Source organism: Bombina bombina, chromosome 4, assembly GCF_027579735.1.
Source record: "Bombina bombina isolate aBomBom1 chromosome 4, aBomBom1.pri, whole genome shotgun sequence".
In the NCBI taxonomy this organism is placed as follows: domain Eukaryota; kingdom Metazoa; phylum Chordata; class Amphibia; order Anura; family Bombinatoridae; genus Bombina; species Bombina bombina.
The window spans coordinates 341,266,894-341,280,512 of record NC_069502.1 but is presented as its reverse complement, the minus strand read 5'-3'; the positions used below and the strand labels follow the sequence as shown (position 1 = coordinate 341,280,512).

The 13,619-nt window shown below is 40.0% G+C and overlaps 1 protein-coding gene across 1 annotated transcript in view; it reads left to right on the top strand.

Annotated features, from left to right (window-relative positions):
- The window catches only part of RARRES1 (retinoic acid receptor responder 1), a 59,801-nt gene that overhangs the window by 32,686 nt on the left and 13,496 nt on the right, over window positions 1-13,619 (top strand). The window contains exons 2-3 of the mRNA XM_053710095.1: window positions 1,542-1,604; window positions 3,058-3,232. Of these exons, the coding sequence (XP_053566070.1) occupies window positions 1,542-1,604; window positions 3,058-3,232 (238 nt within the window). The remainder of the gene's footprint in view (window positions 1-1,541; window positions 1,605-3,057; window positions 3,233-13,619) is intronic.

Genomic DNA, 13,619 nt, shown 5'->3' with positions numbered 1-13,619 from the left:
TTTTTTAAGGGTTTATTGGGTGGGTTTTATTTTTAGATTAGGGGTTTGGGCAAAGAAAAAGAGCTAAATGCCCGTTTAAGGTCAATGCCCATCCAAATGCCCTTTTCAGGGCAATTGGGAGCTTAGGTTTTTTAGATAGGATTTTATTTGGGGGGTTTGGTTGTGTGGGTGGGGGGTTTAACTCTTGGGGGGGTTGTTTGTATTTTTTTTACAGGCAAAAGAGCTGATTTCTTTGGGGCAATGCCCTGCAAAAGGCCCTTTTAAAGGCTATTGGCAGTTTAGTTTAGGCTAGGGTTTTGTTTTTTTGGGGGGGGGGGGTTATTTTGATAGGGCTATTAGATTAAGTATAATTAGTTTAAATATTTGATCATTTCTTTTTTATTTTGTGTAATTTAGTTTGTTTTTTGTGATTTAGTTAATTGTATTTAATGTAATTTATTTAATTGTAGTGTAATGTTAGGTGTTAGTGTGAGGCAGGTTAGGTTTTATTTTACAGGTAAATGTGTATTTATTTTAACTAGATAGTTAGTAAATAGTTAATAACTATTTACTAACTAGTTACCTAGTTAAAATAAATACAAACTTAGCTGTGAAATAAAAATAAAACCTAAGCTAGATACAATATAACTATTAGTTATATTGTAGCAAGCTTAGGGTTTATTTTATAGGTAAGTATTTAGTTTTAAACAGGAATTATTTAGTTAATGATAGTAATTTTTATTTAGATTTATTTTAATTATATTAAAGTTAGGGGGGTTAGGGTTAGACTTAGGTTTAGGGGTTAATATATTTATTTAGTGTTAGTGATGTGGGAGGCCAGAGGTTTAGGAGTTAATAACTTTAGTATAGTGGCGGCTGCAACGTTGAGGGCGGCATATTAGGGGTTAATAAATTTATGTAGGTGGTGGCGACGTTGGGGGCGGTAGATTAGGGGTTAATAAGTGTAGTTAGGTGTCGGAAATGTCGGGGCGGCAGATTAGGGGTTAATAAGTGTAATGTAGGTGTCAGCAATGTCGTGGGCGGCAGATTAGGGGTGTTTAGACTCAGGGTTTATGTTAGGTTGTTAGGTGTAAACGTAAATGTTCTTTTCCCTTAGGAATCAATGGGGCTGCGTTACGGAGCTGTACATTCCTTTATTGCAGGTGTTAGTTTTTTTTTTTAGCCGGCTCTCCCCATTGATGTCTATGGGGAAATCGTGCACGAGCACGTAAAACCAGCTCAAAGCAGCGCTGGTATTTGTGTGCGGTATGGAGTTCAACGCTGCCATATTGCCCGCTAACGCCAGGTTTTTGCAAACCTGTAATAGCAGCGCTATTAAAGGTGAGCGGTGGAAATAGCTTGCAAGTTATTACCGAGCCGCTCATAACGCAAAACTCGTAATCTGGCCGATAGTTATCTATGGTCAGTAATGCACTTCAAGCCCATGGGTAAAATACCAATACATAAAAATCAAGCAAGTTTATTTTCAAAATTAAAGTCATAATCTACTTATGAACTTCATTATGTCCTAATGGAATGTTATTTTTATTTTTTTTCTCCAGTCATTTCCTGATATAGGAAACAAGTACTACATTGAATTTTCAACCAGGGACATTAAAACAAATGTAAGTACTTAATTTTTCTAATTATTTGTATTTTAAATACAGAGACTAATTCCCAAATCCAGAATTCCAAAATCCAAATGTTTTAATTAATACTTTTTTTAAAAAAAAGATATAAAAAATTACTATTTTTTCAGCCTGTAAGTCACAATCTTCTCTGCCTGAATCTTTGGTTTGTTAATTTGTGATCTAAAATGCAAATAATAGTATAAATTTATTTAAAACAGCAAATATTCCCTTTCTGATTACAGTACTGTACCATCTGAGGGTACTATGTATAGAAAAGTACTAAAAATGATTTAAAACTACATTTAGGTTGCTGGTAAATGCTGTATTATGATATGTAAATATTGCCTAAATGACACAAGATATTATTGTTTACACGTAGTCCCATCCCCTATTCAAGCTATCCTATTTTAAAGATGTAAATATACAGCTATTCTGAAATCCAAACCTTTTCCGGTCCCAGTCAGTTTGAAAAAAAAAAGACTTTTCTACCTGTATATGAAATGGGGCAATATTTGGCCATTCCAGTGTACCATACAGTGTTGCAAAAGAAACCTACCTGCTTACTATTGTGTTTATATCAGCAGATCCTGACCATTATTATAAGGATAATATTTGCTCCCTATATCATAAAGTTTATATGAAATGAGTATTTAAAGGGTCATGCATGTCAAAATGACACATGGGTCAGAGAGACACTGCACTTACAGAAAAAATAATAATTTTAAATTGACGTTGTTTTGTTTGTTAAAACATATCTCTTTAAAACAAGACCACCATACCCACAGTAGGTAGGCTCGGGAGTGTGCTTGTGCTCTATTTGGCAGCAGTGTTTGCAATATTGTTTGTAAAAAAGCAAAATAATTCAGCACCAGTGTTCAGATAATGTGCTTGCTGCAGGGTCCACACTCCAGGCCCATAAAGTATATACAAAGTCCAAGAGGCAGCCGCACCATTCAATAATAGTTTTTATTTTTTACATAAATGCAACGTTTCTGATCTATTCAGTCCTTAATCATGCATGATTAAGGACGGAATAGGTCCAAAACGTTGCATTTCTGCTTATGTATTAAATACATAACTATTATTGAATGGTGCTGCTGCCTCTTAGACTTTGTAATAATGTTTGTAACAATGTTCTACATTTAGTGCTTGCATTTTCCTAAGCCTACCCACATAATGCATTGTGAAGCAAGGTTGTGTATTCACCCCATAGTATATCACACATTGGTGTTAGAATTTCACTGTCCAATATTCAGTAAACATGCTATTCATTCACAGATGACTGAATTGTTTCATTTTCAAATTAATGAAACAGGAATGCATTAACAAAAACATTGCTTTTCACCTTGTCGTTATATTTATACTCCTATTTATAATTTAAATGTTCTTGTACAGATTTGAATATTTGGGATAGCCTTCAAGCGTATTCTTCCATTTTATTGACTAGGAAATTACTGGATTGTGCACTGCAAAGGTTTTCTTCCGAACCAATAAACCTCGACCGGCTATAAATGTAGATTGTTCTAATGACAAGGACCTCAAGAAGGCACAAGAAGACGATTACGACTTTTACAAGAACATGAAGACGCAAACGACTCCCATTACTGGAAAAAATATTCCAGGTAAGATATATTTTATTTCACAGAATCTGTTAAAAATGTTAATATATTCCATTTTTATTAGGCATTTCTGTCTCCACCAAATTTGATTGTGTCCCCCCTTCCTGCCAAAAATATATTTTAACTTACACCATATAATCAAAGGTATGTGTACACCCCTACGAATTGGTTAAACCCATTGCTAACAGATGCATAAAATCCAGATTATAGTCATGATATTTCTATAGACAAACATTTACAGTATATTGGATTGTACTGAAGAGCTCAGTGCCTTTAAATGTGGCACTGTCATAGGATGCCACTTTTGTCGTAAGTTTGTGAAATTTCTGCCCTACTAGATCTGCCCAGTAAATCATAGCCATCTAGGAGCAACAGCAGCCCTACTAGATCTGCCCAGTCAATCACAGCTATCTAGGAGCAACAGCAGCCCAGCCACAAAGTGGTAGACCACACAAACTCACATAGATAGGCTGCAGAGTGTTGAAGCTCAATTTGTGTAAAAATCGCCTATCATCTGTTGCATCACTCAATACAGAGTTTCAAACTGCATCTGGAAACATCATCAGTGCAAGTACCTGTGCATCTGGAACTTAATGAGATGAGTTTCCATGCCCAAGCATCTGTAGACAAGTCTCACATCAAAATGAACAATGACAAGCATCTGCTGGAGAAGTGTTCTCTGTAGTGATAAATCATGCTTCACTATCTGGCAGTCTGATAAAAGAATTTGGGTGAAGCAGATGCCAAGAACGCTACCTAAGCCTCCTACTTTAAAATTTGGCGGCGGAGGGATAATAGTCTGGAGCTGTTTTTCAGGGTTTGAGATAGGCCCTTTAGTTCCAGTGAAGGGTCATCTAAATGCTACAGGATACAAACACATTTTCGACAATTGAGTGCTTCCAACAATCTGGGCAAGGCCTTTTCCATTTCCAGCATGAATGCGCCCCTGTGCAAAAAGCGAGATCCATGAAGACATGGGTTGATGAGTGTGGTGTGGAGGAACTCAAGATGCCTTAACCCCATTGAACCCCTTTGGTATTCATTGGGGCAAACTCCAAAATATTGTGGAAAGCTTTCCAGAATACTATGTTATAGCCATAAAGGGGGGGGTACACCATATTTATGCCCATGGTTTTGGAATGGGATGTCCAGCAAGCTCATATAGATATGATGGTCTGGTGTCCACATACCGTTGGCCATATAATGTAATTGCTTCTATTTCATCCTTAATCAATAATAAGGTAAGTTAACTCTACGATTAATTGGGATGGTTGGTGCCTCCTGGAGGATCTTCTTGTTTGTGTGTCGTCCTAAAATGAATAAATGCTTCACAGGCGCATTAAAAAAGGAATAAATATGGAAATATAGTGTAGTATGTTATTAAAGAAATTTAACTGCATGTACAGACCGAGTATCTCTCATCAAAAGATCACTTAGCACAACAATCCTCTGATAAACAAGGTTTAACTCTTTGAAACGCATTAGGAGACTGAACTACTGTACCAGCAAACTGTTTTGCAACTATACTGAACTTAAAGGGACAGTAAATACCTTGAACTGTTAACATAAAGGACCAGATTATGAGTGGTGCGTTAATAGTTACACGCAAGCGATAAGGGGTTTATCGCGGGTGTTTGCATGTGTCAGGTTTTCCGCTTGTATGAAAAGTTCAAAGTAAATGTTATTGCTTGAGCGCAGTTGAACTGCAAAACAAAAAAGTGTCACAAGACACATCCAAAATACATTACAAAGTACAGTTACACCCATAATAATGTCATCTAATAAAAAGGTCTCAGTTGTTAAAAGAAAAAAAAGGCAGGCAAAGGGCTTTAACCCCTTATGCCATTGCGTCCGTATATATACATTTGCGGTACTTTGCTTATTGTACCACACAATATATATATATATATATATATATATATACGTCGGAGCTGCAGGAAGCTCCAGCAGTTTCTGGCTGTTAAGTTACAGCCGACAGCTGGAGTTCCTGAGCTTATGGCATCTGTCTTCATATAGTAGCAGAGCACGATTGTTACAGATGGTGAATGCCAGATCATTACAGGTAGTGACACTGTGTGTGTCACCGTCTGTAACCATCATCTTCTGGTGCCGGAGAGAGGTGAGGGAGGGAATCCGGGAGGTGGGTGGGCAGCCCAGCTGCAGAGGGAGGAAGTGGGATGGCCCTATACTACAAAAAAAAATAGGGAGCGGGAGGGATGGGGAGCAACACTACAGAAAAAAGTGGGGTGGGGGTTCCCTAACTAAAAATCCGGAGGGGAGGAATGTGGGGGGACCACTACACTACAGAAATAGTTTCGTAAGACATTAGTTAGAGGGGTTAGGGTTAGAGAGCTGTTTTGAAGGGATCAGGGAGGTTGGAGGGTAAGCTAAAATGAACCTTACAAGCTACATGATTAACCCCTTCACTGCCGGGAATAATTAAAGGGTGGAGCGCAGCTGCAATAATAATTACCAAAAATCAATGGCAAAGCCATGCATGTCTTCTATTTCTGAACAAAGGGGATCCCAGAGAAGCTTTTACAATTATTTGTGTCATGATTGCACAAACGGTATGTAAATAATTTCAGTGAGAAACCCAAAGTTTGTGAAAAAGTTAATGATTTTTTTTATATGATCGCATTAGCAGTGAAATGGTGGCATGGAATATACCAAAATGGGCCTAGATCAATACCTTGGGTTATCTACTTATATACGGTATATAATTTTGACATGTAAATAAAAAAAGCCAAGGCTCTATTTCTGTTTAAAGGGACAGTCAACACCAGAAGTTGTGTTGTTTAAAAACATAGATAATCCCTTTATTACCCATTTTCCAGTTTTGTATAACCAACGCAATTATAATACACGTTTTACCTCTGTGATTACCTTGTATCTAAGCCTCTGCAAACTGCCCCCTTATTTCAGTTCTTTTGACAGACTTGCATTTTAGCTAATCAGTGCTGACTCCTAAGTAACTTTACATGCGTGAGCTCAATGTTATCTATATGACACACATGAACTAACGCCCTCTAGTGGTCAAAATGCATTCAGATTAGTGGCAGCCTTCAAGGTCTAAGAAATTAGCATATGAGCCTACCTAGGTTTAGCTTTCAGCTTACGAAGAGAACAAAGCAAACTTGGTGATAGATAAAAGTACATTGGAAAGTTGTTTAAAATAACATGCCTTATTTGAATCATGAAAGTTTATTTTGGACTTGACTGTCCCTTTAAATGGAGTGATAGCAAAAATGCTAAAAATTCTCTGGTGTTTTGGGCAAGTTCTTCTCTAAGAAGTCCAGATAGTGAAGGGGTTAACATTAAGATACATACATACATACATACATACATATACATGTTTGAATATATACTGTATGTGTATATATAATATACATGTCTGAATATGTATGTGTGTGTGTACATATATATATATATATACATGTCCTTGTTGTGGTATATAACCCTCTCTGCCCGGGTTGCACTTAATATAATAGTACAGTCAGCAGATAGGAAGGCCCTCACCAGGTCTTACAATTGTAATCCTTTATTATATATAAAAAAGGATTACAATTTTAAGACCGGGTGGGTGCCTTCCTATCTGATGACTATATATATATATATATATATATATATATATATATATATATATAGAGAGAGAGAGAGAGAGAGAGAGAGAGAGAGAGAGAGAGAGAGAGAGAGAGAGAGAGAGAGAATAAATAAATATATAAATAAATAAGAATAACTCATTGTGCAGTTCATTAACACATCTTGACAGGACAGAAGGCTTGTTTTTCTCTTGTTAAGTGTGTTCAGTCCACGGGTCATCCATTACTTATGGGATATATTCTCCCCAACAGGAAGTTGCAAGAGGATCACCCAAGCAGAGCTGCTATATAGCTCCTCCCCTCACATGTCATATCCAGTCATTCTCTTGCAACTCTCAACAAAGAAGGAGGTCGTGAGAGGAGTTAGGAGTTTTTTACTTAATTATTCTTCAATCAAAAGTTTGTTATTTTAAATGGCACCGGAGTGTGCTGTTTTTTCTCTCAGGCAGTATTTAGAAGAAGAATCTGCCTGCGTTTTTTATGATCTTAGCAGACGTAACTAAGATCCACTGGCTGTTCTCGTACCTTCTGAGGAGTGGGGTAACTTCAGAAAAGGGAATAGCATGCAGGGTCCCCTGCAAATGAGGTATGTGCAGTATAATATTTTCCAAGGAATGGAATTGACTAAGAAAACACTGCTGATACCCATATGATGTAAGTACAGCCTTAGATGCAGTAGTAGCGACTGGTATCAGGCTGATATATGTATGCGCAGTAGAGTTATTTCTTCTGTTATGTGTGATCAGTCCACGGGTCATCATTACTTCTGGGATATAACTCCTCCCCAACAGGAAATGCAAGAGGATTCACCCAGCAGAGCTGCATATAGCTCCTCCCCTCTACGTCAGTCCCAGTCATTCTCTTGCACCCAACGACTAGATAGGATGTGTGAGAGGACTATGGTGATTATACTTAGTTTTTATGACTTCAATCAAAAGTTTGTTATTTTACAATAGCACCGGAGCGTGTTATTACTTCTCTGGCAGAGTTTGAGGAAGAATCTACCAGAGTTTTTTACTATGATTTTAACCGGAGTAGTTAAGATCATATTGCTGTTCTCGGCCATCTGAGGGAGGTAAAAGCTTCAGATCAGGGGACAGCGGGCAGATGAATCTGCATTGAGGTATGTAGCAGTTTTTATTTTCTGAATGGAATTGATGAGAAAATCCTGCCATACCGTTATAATGACATGTATGTATACATTTCAGTATTCTGGGGATGGTATTTCACCGGAACTACTCTGTTAAAAGTCACTAATCCTTTTAATAAGTATTTATCATGTTAAACGTTTTTGCTGGAATGTAGAATCGTTTACATTTCTGAGGTACTGAGTGAATAAATATTTGGGCATTATTTTCCACTTGGCAGTTGTTTGCTTTTAATTGTGACAGTTTCGTTTCTCTTCACTGCTGTGTGTGAGAGGGAGGGGCCGTTTTTGGCGCTCTTTGCTACGCATCAAAAATTTCCAGTCAGCTACTCTTATATTTCCTGCATGATCCGGTTCATCTCTGACAGATCTCAGGGGTCTTCAAACTTCTTTGGAGGGAGGTAGATTCTCTCAGCAGAGCTGTGAGAATTTTATATTGACTGTGAATAAAAACGTTGCTCTGTAATTTTTTATGTCAAATTTAATTATTGTTATTTTACTAATGGGAACAAACCTTTACTAAAAGTTGTGTTGTTTTAAAGTTTGATGCTATAACTGTTTTTTCAGTTCATTATTTCAACTGTCATTTAATCGTTTAGTACCTCTTTGAGGCACAGTACGTTTTTGCTAAAAAAGATTATAACCAAGTTGCAAGTTTATTGCTAGTGTGTTAAACATGTCTGACTCAGAGGAAGATATCTGTGTCATTTGTTCCAATGCCAAGGTGGAGCCCAATAGAAATTTATGTACTAACTGTATTGATGCTACTTTAAATAAAAGTCAATCTGTACAATTTGAACAAATTTCACCAAACAGCGAGGGGAGAGTTATGCCGACTAACTCGCCTCACGCGGCAGTACCTGCATCTCCCGCCCGGGAGGTGCGTGATATTATGGCGCCTAGTACATCTGGGCGACCATTACAGATAACATTACAAGATATGGCTACTGTTATGACTGAAGTTTTGTCTAAATTACCAGAACTAAGAGGCAAGCGTGATCACTCTGGGGTGAGAACAGAGTGCGCTGACAATACTAGGGTCATGTCTGATACTGCGTCACAGCTTGCAGAGCATGAGGACGGAGAGCTTCATTCTGTGGGTGACGGTTCTGATCCAAACAGATTGGATTCAGATATTTCAAATTTTAAATTTAAATTGGAGAACCTCCGTGTATTACTAGGGGAGGTTTTAGCAGCTCTCAATGATTGTAACACCGTTGCAATACCAGAGAAATTGTGTAGGTTGGATAAATACTTTGCGGTACCGGCGAGTACTGACGTTTTTCCTATACCTAAGAGACTAACTGAAATTGTTACTAAGGAGTGGGATAGACCCGGTGTGCCGTTCTCACCCCCTCCAATATTTAGAAAGATGTTTCCAATAGACGCCACCACTCGGGACTTATGGCAAACGGTCCCTAAGGTGGAGGGAGCAGTTTCTACTTTAGCTAAGCGTACCACTATCCCGGTGGAGGATAGCTGTGCTTTTTCAGATCCAATGGATAAAAAATTAGAGGGTTACCTTAAGAAAATGTTTGTTCAACAAGGTTTTATATTGCAACCCCTTGCATGTATCGCGCCGATTACGGCTGCGGCAGCATTTTGGATTGAGTCTCTGGAAGAGAACCTTAGTTCATCTACGCTAGACGACATTACGGACAGGCTTAGAGTCCTTAAACTAGCTAATTCATTCATTTCGGAGGCCGTAGTACATTTAACCAAACTTACGGCTAAGAACTCAGGATTCGCCATCCAGGCACGTAGGGCGCTGTGGCTAAAATCCTGGTCAGCTGATGTTACTTCTAAGTCCAAATTACTTAATATACCTTTCAAGGGGCAGTCTTTATTTGGGCCCGGTTTGAAAGAAATTATCGCTGACATTACAGGAGGTAAGGGCCACGCCCTACCTCAAGACAAAGCCAAAGCTAAGGCTAGACAGTCTAATTTTCGTCCCTTTCGGAATTTCAAAACAGGAGCAGCATCAACCTCCACTGCACCAAAACAGGAGGGAGCTGTTGCTCGTTACAGGCAAGGCTGGAAACCTAACCAGTCCTGGAACAAGGGCAAGCAGGCCAGGAAACCTGCTGCTGCCCCAAAGACAGCATGAACCGAGAGCCCTCGATCCGGGACCGGATCTAGTGGGGGGCAGACTTTCTCTCTTCGCCCAGGCCTGGGCAAGAGATGTTCAGGATCCCTGGGCGCTAGAGATCATATCTCAGGGATACCTTCTAGACTTCAAATTATCTCCCCCAAGAGGGAGATTTCATCTGTCAAGGTTGTCAACAAACCAGATAAAGAAAGAAGCGTTTCTACGCTGTGTACAAGATCTGTTATTAATGGGAGTGATCCATCCGGTTCCGCGGTCGGAACAAGGACAAGGGTTCTACTCAAACCTGTTTGTGGTTCCCAAAAAAGAGGGAACTTTCAGGCCAATCTTAGATTTAAAGATTCTAAACAAATTCCTAAGAGTTCCATCGTTCAAAATGGAAACTATTCGGACAATCTTACCCATGATCCAAAAGGGTCAGTACATGACCACAGTGGATTTAAAAGATGCTTACCTTCACATACCGATTCACAAAGATCATCACCGGTACCTAAGGTTTGCCTTCTTAGACAGGCACTACCAGTTTGTAGCTCTTCCATTCGGATTGGCTACGGCTCCAAGAATCTTCACAAAGGTTCTGGGTGCCCTTCTGGCGGTACTAAGACCGCGAGGGATTTCGGTAGCTCCGTATCTAGACGACATTCTAATACAAGCTTCAAGCTTTCAAACTGCCAAGTCTCATACAGAGTTAGTTCTGGCATTTCTAAGGTCGCATGGATGGAAAGTGAACGAAAAGAAGAGTTCTCTTTTTCCTCTCACAAGAGTTCCATTCTTGGGGACTCTTATAGATTCTGTAGAAATGAAGATTTACCTGACAGAAGACAGGTTAACAAAGCTTCTAAATGCATGCCGTGTCCTTCATTCCATTCAACACCCGTCAGTAGCTCAATGCATGGAGGTGATCGGCTTAATGGTAGCGGCAATGGACATAGTACCTTTTGCACGCCTACACCTCAGACCGCTGCAATTGTGCATGCTAAGTCAGTGGAATGGGGATTACTCAGATTTGTCCCCTACTCTGAATCTGAATCAAGAGACCAGAAATTCTCTTCTATGGTGGCTTTATCGGCCACACCTGTCCAGGGGGATGCCATTCAGCAGGCCAGACTGGACAATTGTAACAACAGACGCCAGCCTACTAGGTTGGGGCGCTGTCTGGAATTCTCTGAAGGCTCAGGGACTATGGAATCAGGAGGAGAGTCTCCTTCCAATAAACATTCTGGAATTGAGAGCAGTTCTCAATGCCCTTCTGGCTTGGCCCCAATTAACAACTCGGGGGTTCATCAGGTTTCAGTCGGACAACATCACGACTGTAGCTTACATCAACCATCAGGGAGGGACAAGAAGCTCCCTAGCAATGATGGAAGTATCAAAGATAATTCGCTGGGCAGAGTCTCACTCTTGCCACCTGTCAGCAATCCACATCCCGGGAGTGGAGAACTGGGAGGCGGATTTTTTGAGTCGCCAGACTTTTCATCCGGGGGAGTGGGAACTTCATCCGGAGGTCTTTGCCCAAATACTTCGACGTTGGGGCAAACCAGAGATAGATCTCATGGTGTCTCGCCAGAACGCCAAACTTCCTCACTACGGGTCCAGATCCAGGGATCCGGGAGCGGTTCTGATAGATGCTTTGACAGCACCTTGGAACTTCGGGATGGCTTATGTGTTTCCACCCTTCCCGCTGCTTCCTCGATTGATTGCCAAAATCAAACAGGAGAGAGCATCAGTGATTCTAATAGCGCCTGCATGGCCACGCAGGACTTGGTATGCAGATCTAGTGGACATGTCATCCTGTCCGCCTTGGTCTCTACCTCTAAGACAGGACCTTCTGATACAGGGTCCATTCAGACATCAAAATCTAACTTCTCTGAAGCTGACTGCTTGGAAATTGAACGCTTGATTTTATCAAAACGTGGTTTTTCTGAGTCGGTTATTGATACCCTGATACAGGCTAGGAAGCCTGTTACCAGAAAGATTTACCATAAAATATGGCGTAAATACCTATACTGGTGCGAATCCAAACGTTACTCCTGGAGTAAGGTTAGGATCCCTAGGATATTGTCCTTTCTACAAGAAGGTTTAGAAAAGGGTTTATCAGCTAGTTCATTAAAGGGACAGATTTCAGCTCTGTCCATCTTGTTACACAGGCGTCTGTCAGAAAATCCAGACGTCCAGGCCTTTTGTCAGGCTTTAGCTAGGATCAAGCCTGTGTTTAAAGCTGTTGCTCCGCCATGGAGTTTAAACTTAGTTCTTAACGTTTTACAGGGTGTTCCGTTTGAACCCCTTCATTCCATTGATATAAAATTGTTATCTTGGAAAGTTCTGTTTTTAATGGCTATTTCCTCGGCTCGAAGAGTCTCTGAGTTATCAGCTTTACATTGTGATTCTCCTTATCTGATTTTTCACTCAGACAAGGTAGTTCTGCGTACTAAACCTGGGTTCTTACCTAAGGTAGTCACTAACAGGAATATCAATCAAGAGATTGTTGTTCCATCCTTGTGTCCAAATCCTTCTTCAAAGAAGGAACGTCTTCTACACAATCTGGATGTAGTTCGTGCCCTCAAGTTCTACTTGCAGGCAACTAAAGATTTTCGCCAAACTTCTTCCCTGTTTGTCGTTTATTCTGGACAGAGGAGAGGTCAAAAAGCTTCTGCTACCTCTCTCTCTTTTTGGCTTCGTAGCATAATACGTTTAGCCTATGAGACTGCTGGACAGCAGCCTCCTGAAAGAATTACAGCTCACTCCACTAGAGCTGTGGCTTCCACTTGGGCCTTTAAGAATGAGGCCTCTGTTGAACAGATTTGCAAGGCTGCAACTTGGTCTTCGCTTCATACTTTTTCCAAATTTTACAAATTTGACACTTTTGCTTCTTCGGAGGCTATTTTTGGGAGAAAGGTTCTTCAGGCAGTGGTTCCTTCTGTATAATGAGCCTGCCTATCCCTCCCGTCATCCGTGTACTTTTGCTTTGGTATTGGTATCCCAGAAGTAATGATGACCCGTGGACTGATCACACATAACAGAAGAAAACATAATTTATGCTTACCTGATAAATTCCTTTCTTCTGTTGTGTGATCAGTCCACGGCCCGCCCTGTTTTAAGGCAGGTAAATATCTTTTAAATTATACTCCAGTCACCACTTCACCCTTGGTTACTCCTTTCTCGTTGATTCTTGGTCGAATGACTGGGACTGACGTAGAGGGGAGGAGCTATATGCAGCTCTGCTGGGTGAATCCTCTTGCATTTCCTGTTGGGGAGGAGTTATATCCCAGAAGTAATGATGACCCGTGGACTGATCACACAACAGAAGAAAGGAATTTATCAGGTAAGCATAAATTATGTTTTTCTAGGGAATGGAATTTGACTGAGAAAATAATGTTAATACTGAAATAATGTATGAGCCTTAACTGCAGTAGAAGCGACTGGTAGCAGGCTTAGTGATAACTTTACATAACATTTGAAATGTTTGTTTTTAAAACGTTTACTGGCATGTTAATCGTTTTGTGAGGTACTTGGTGATAAATCTTTTAGGGCATG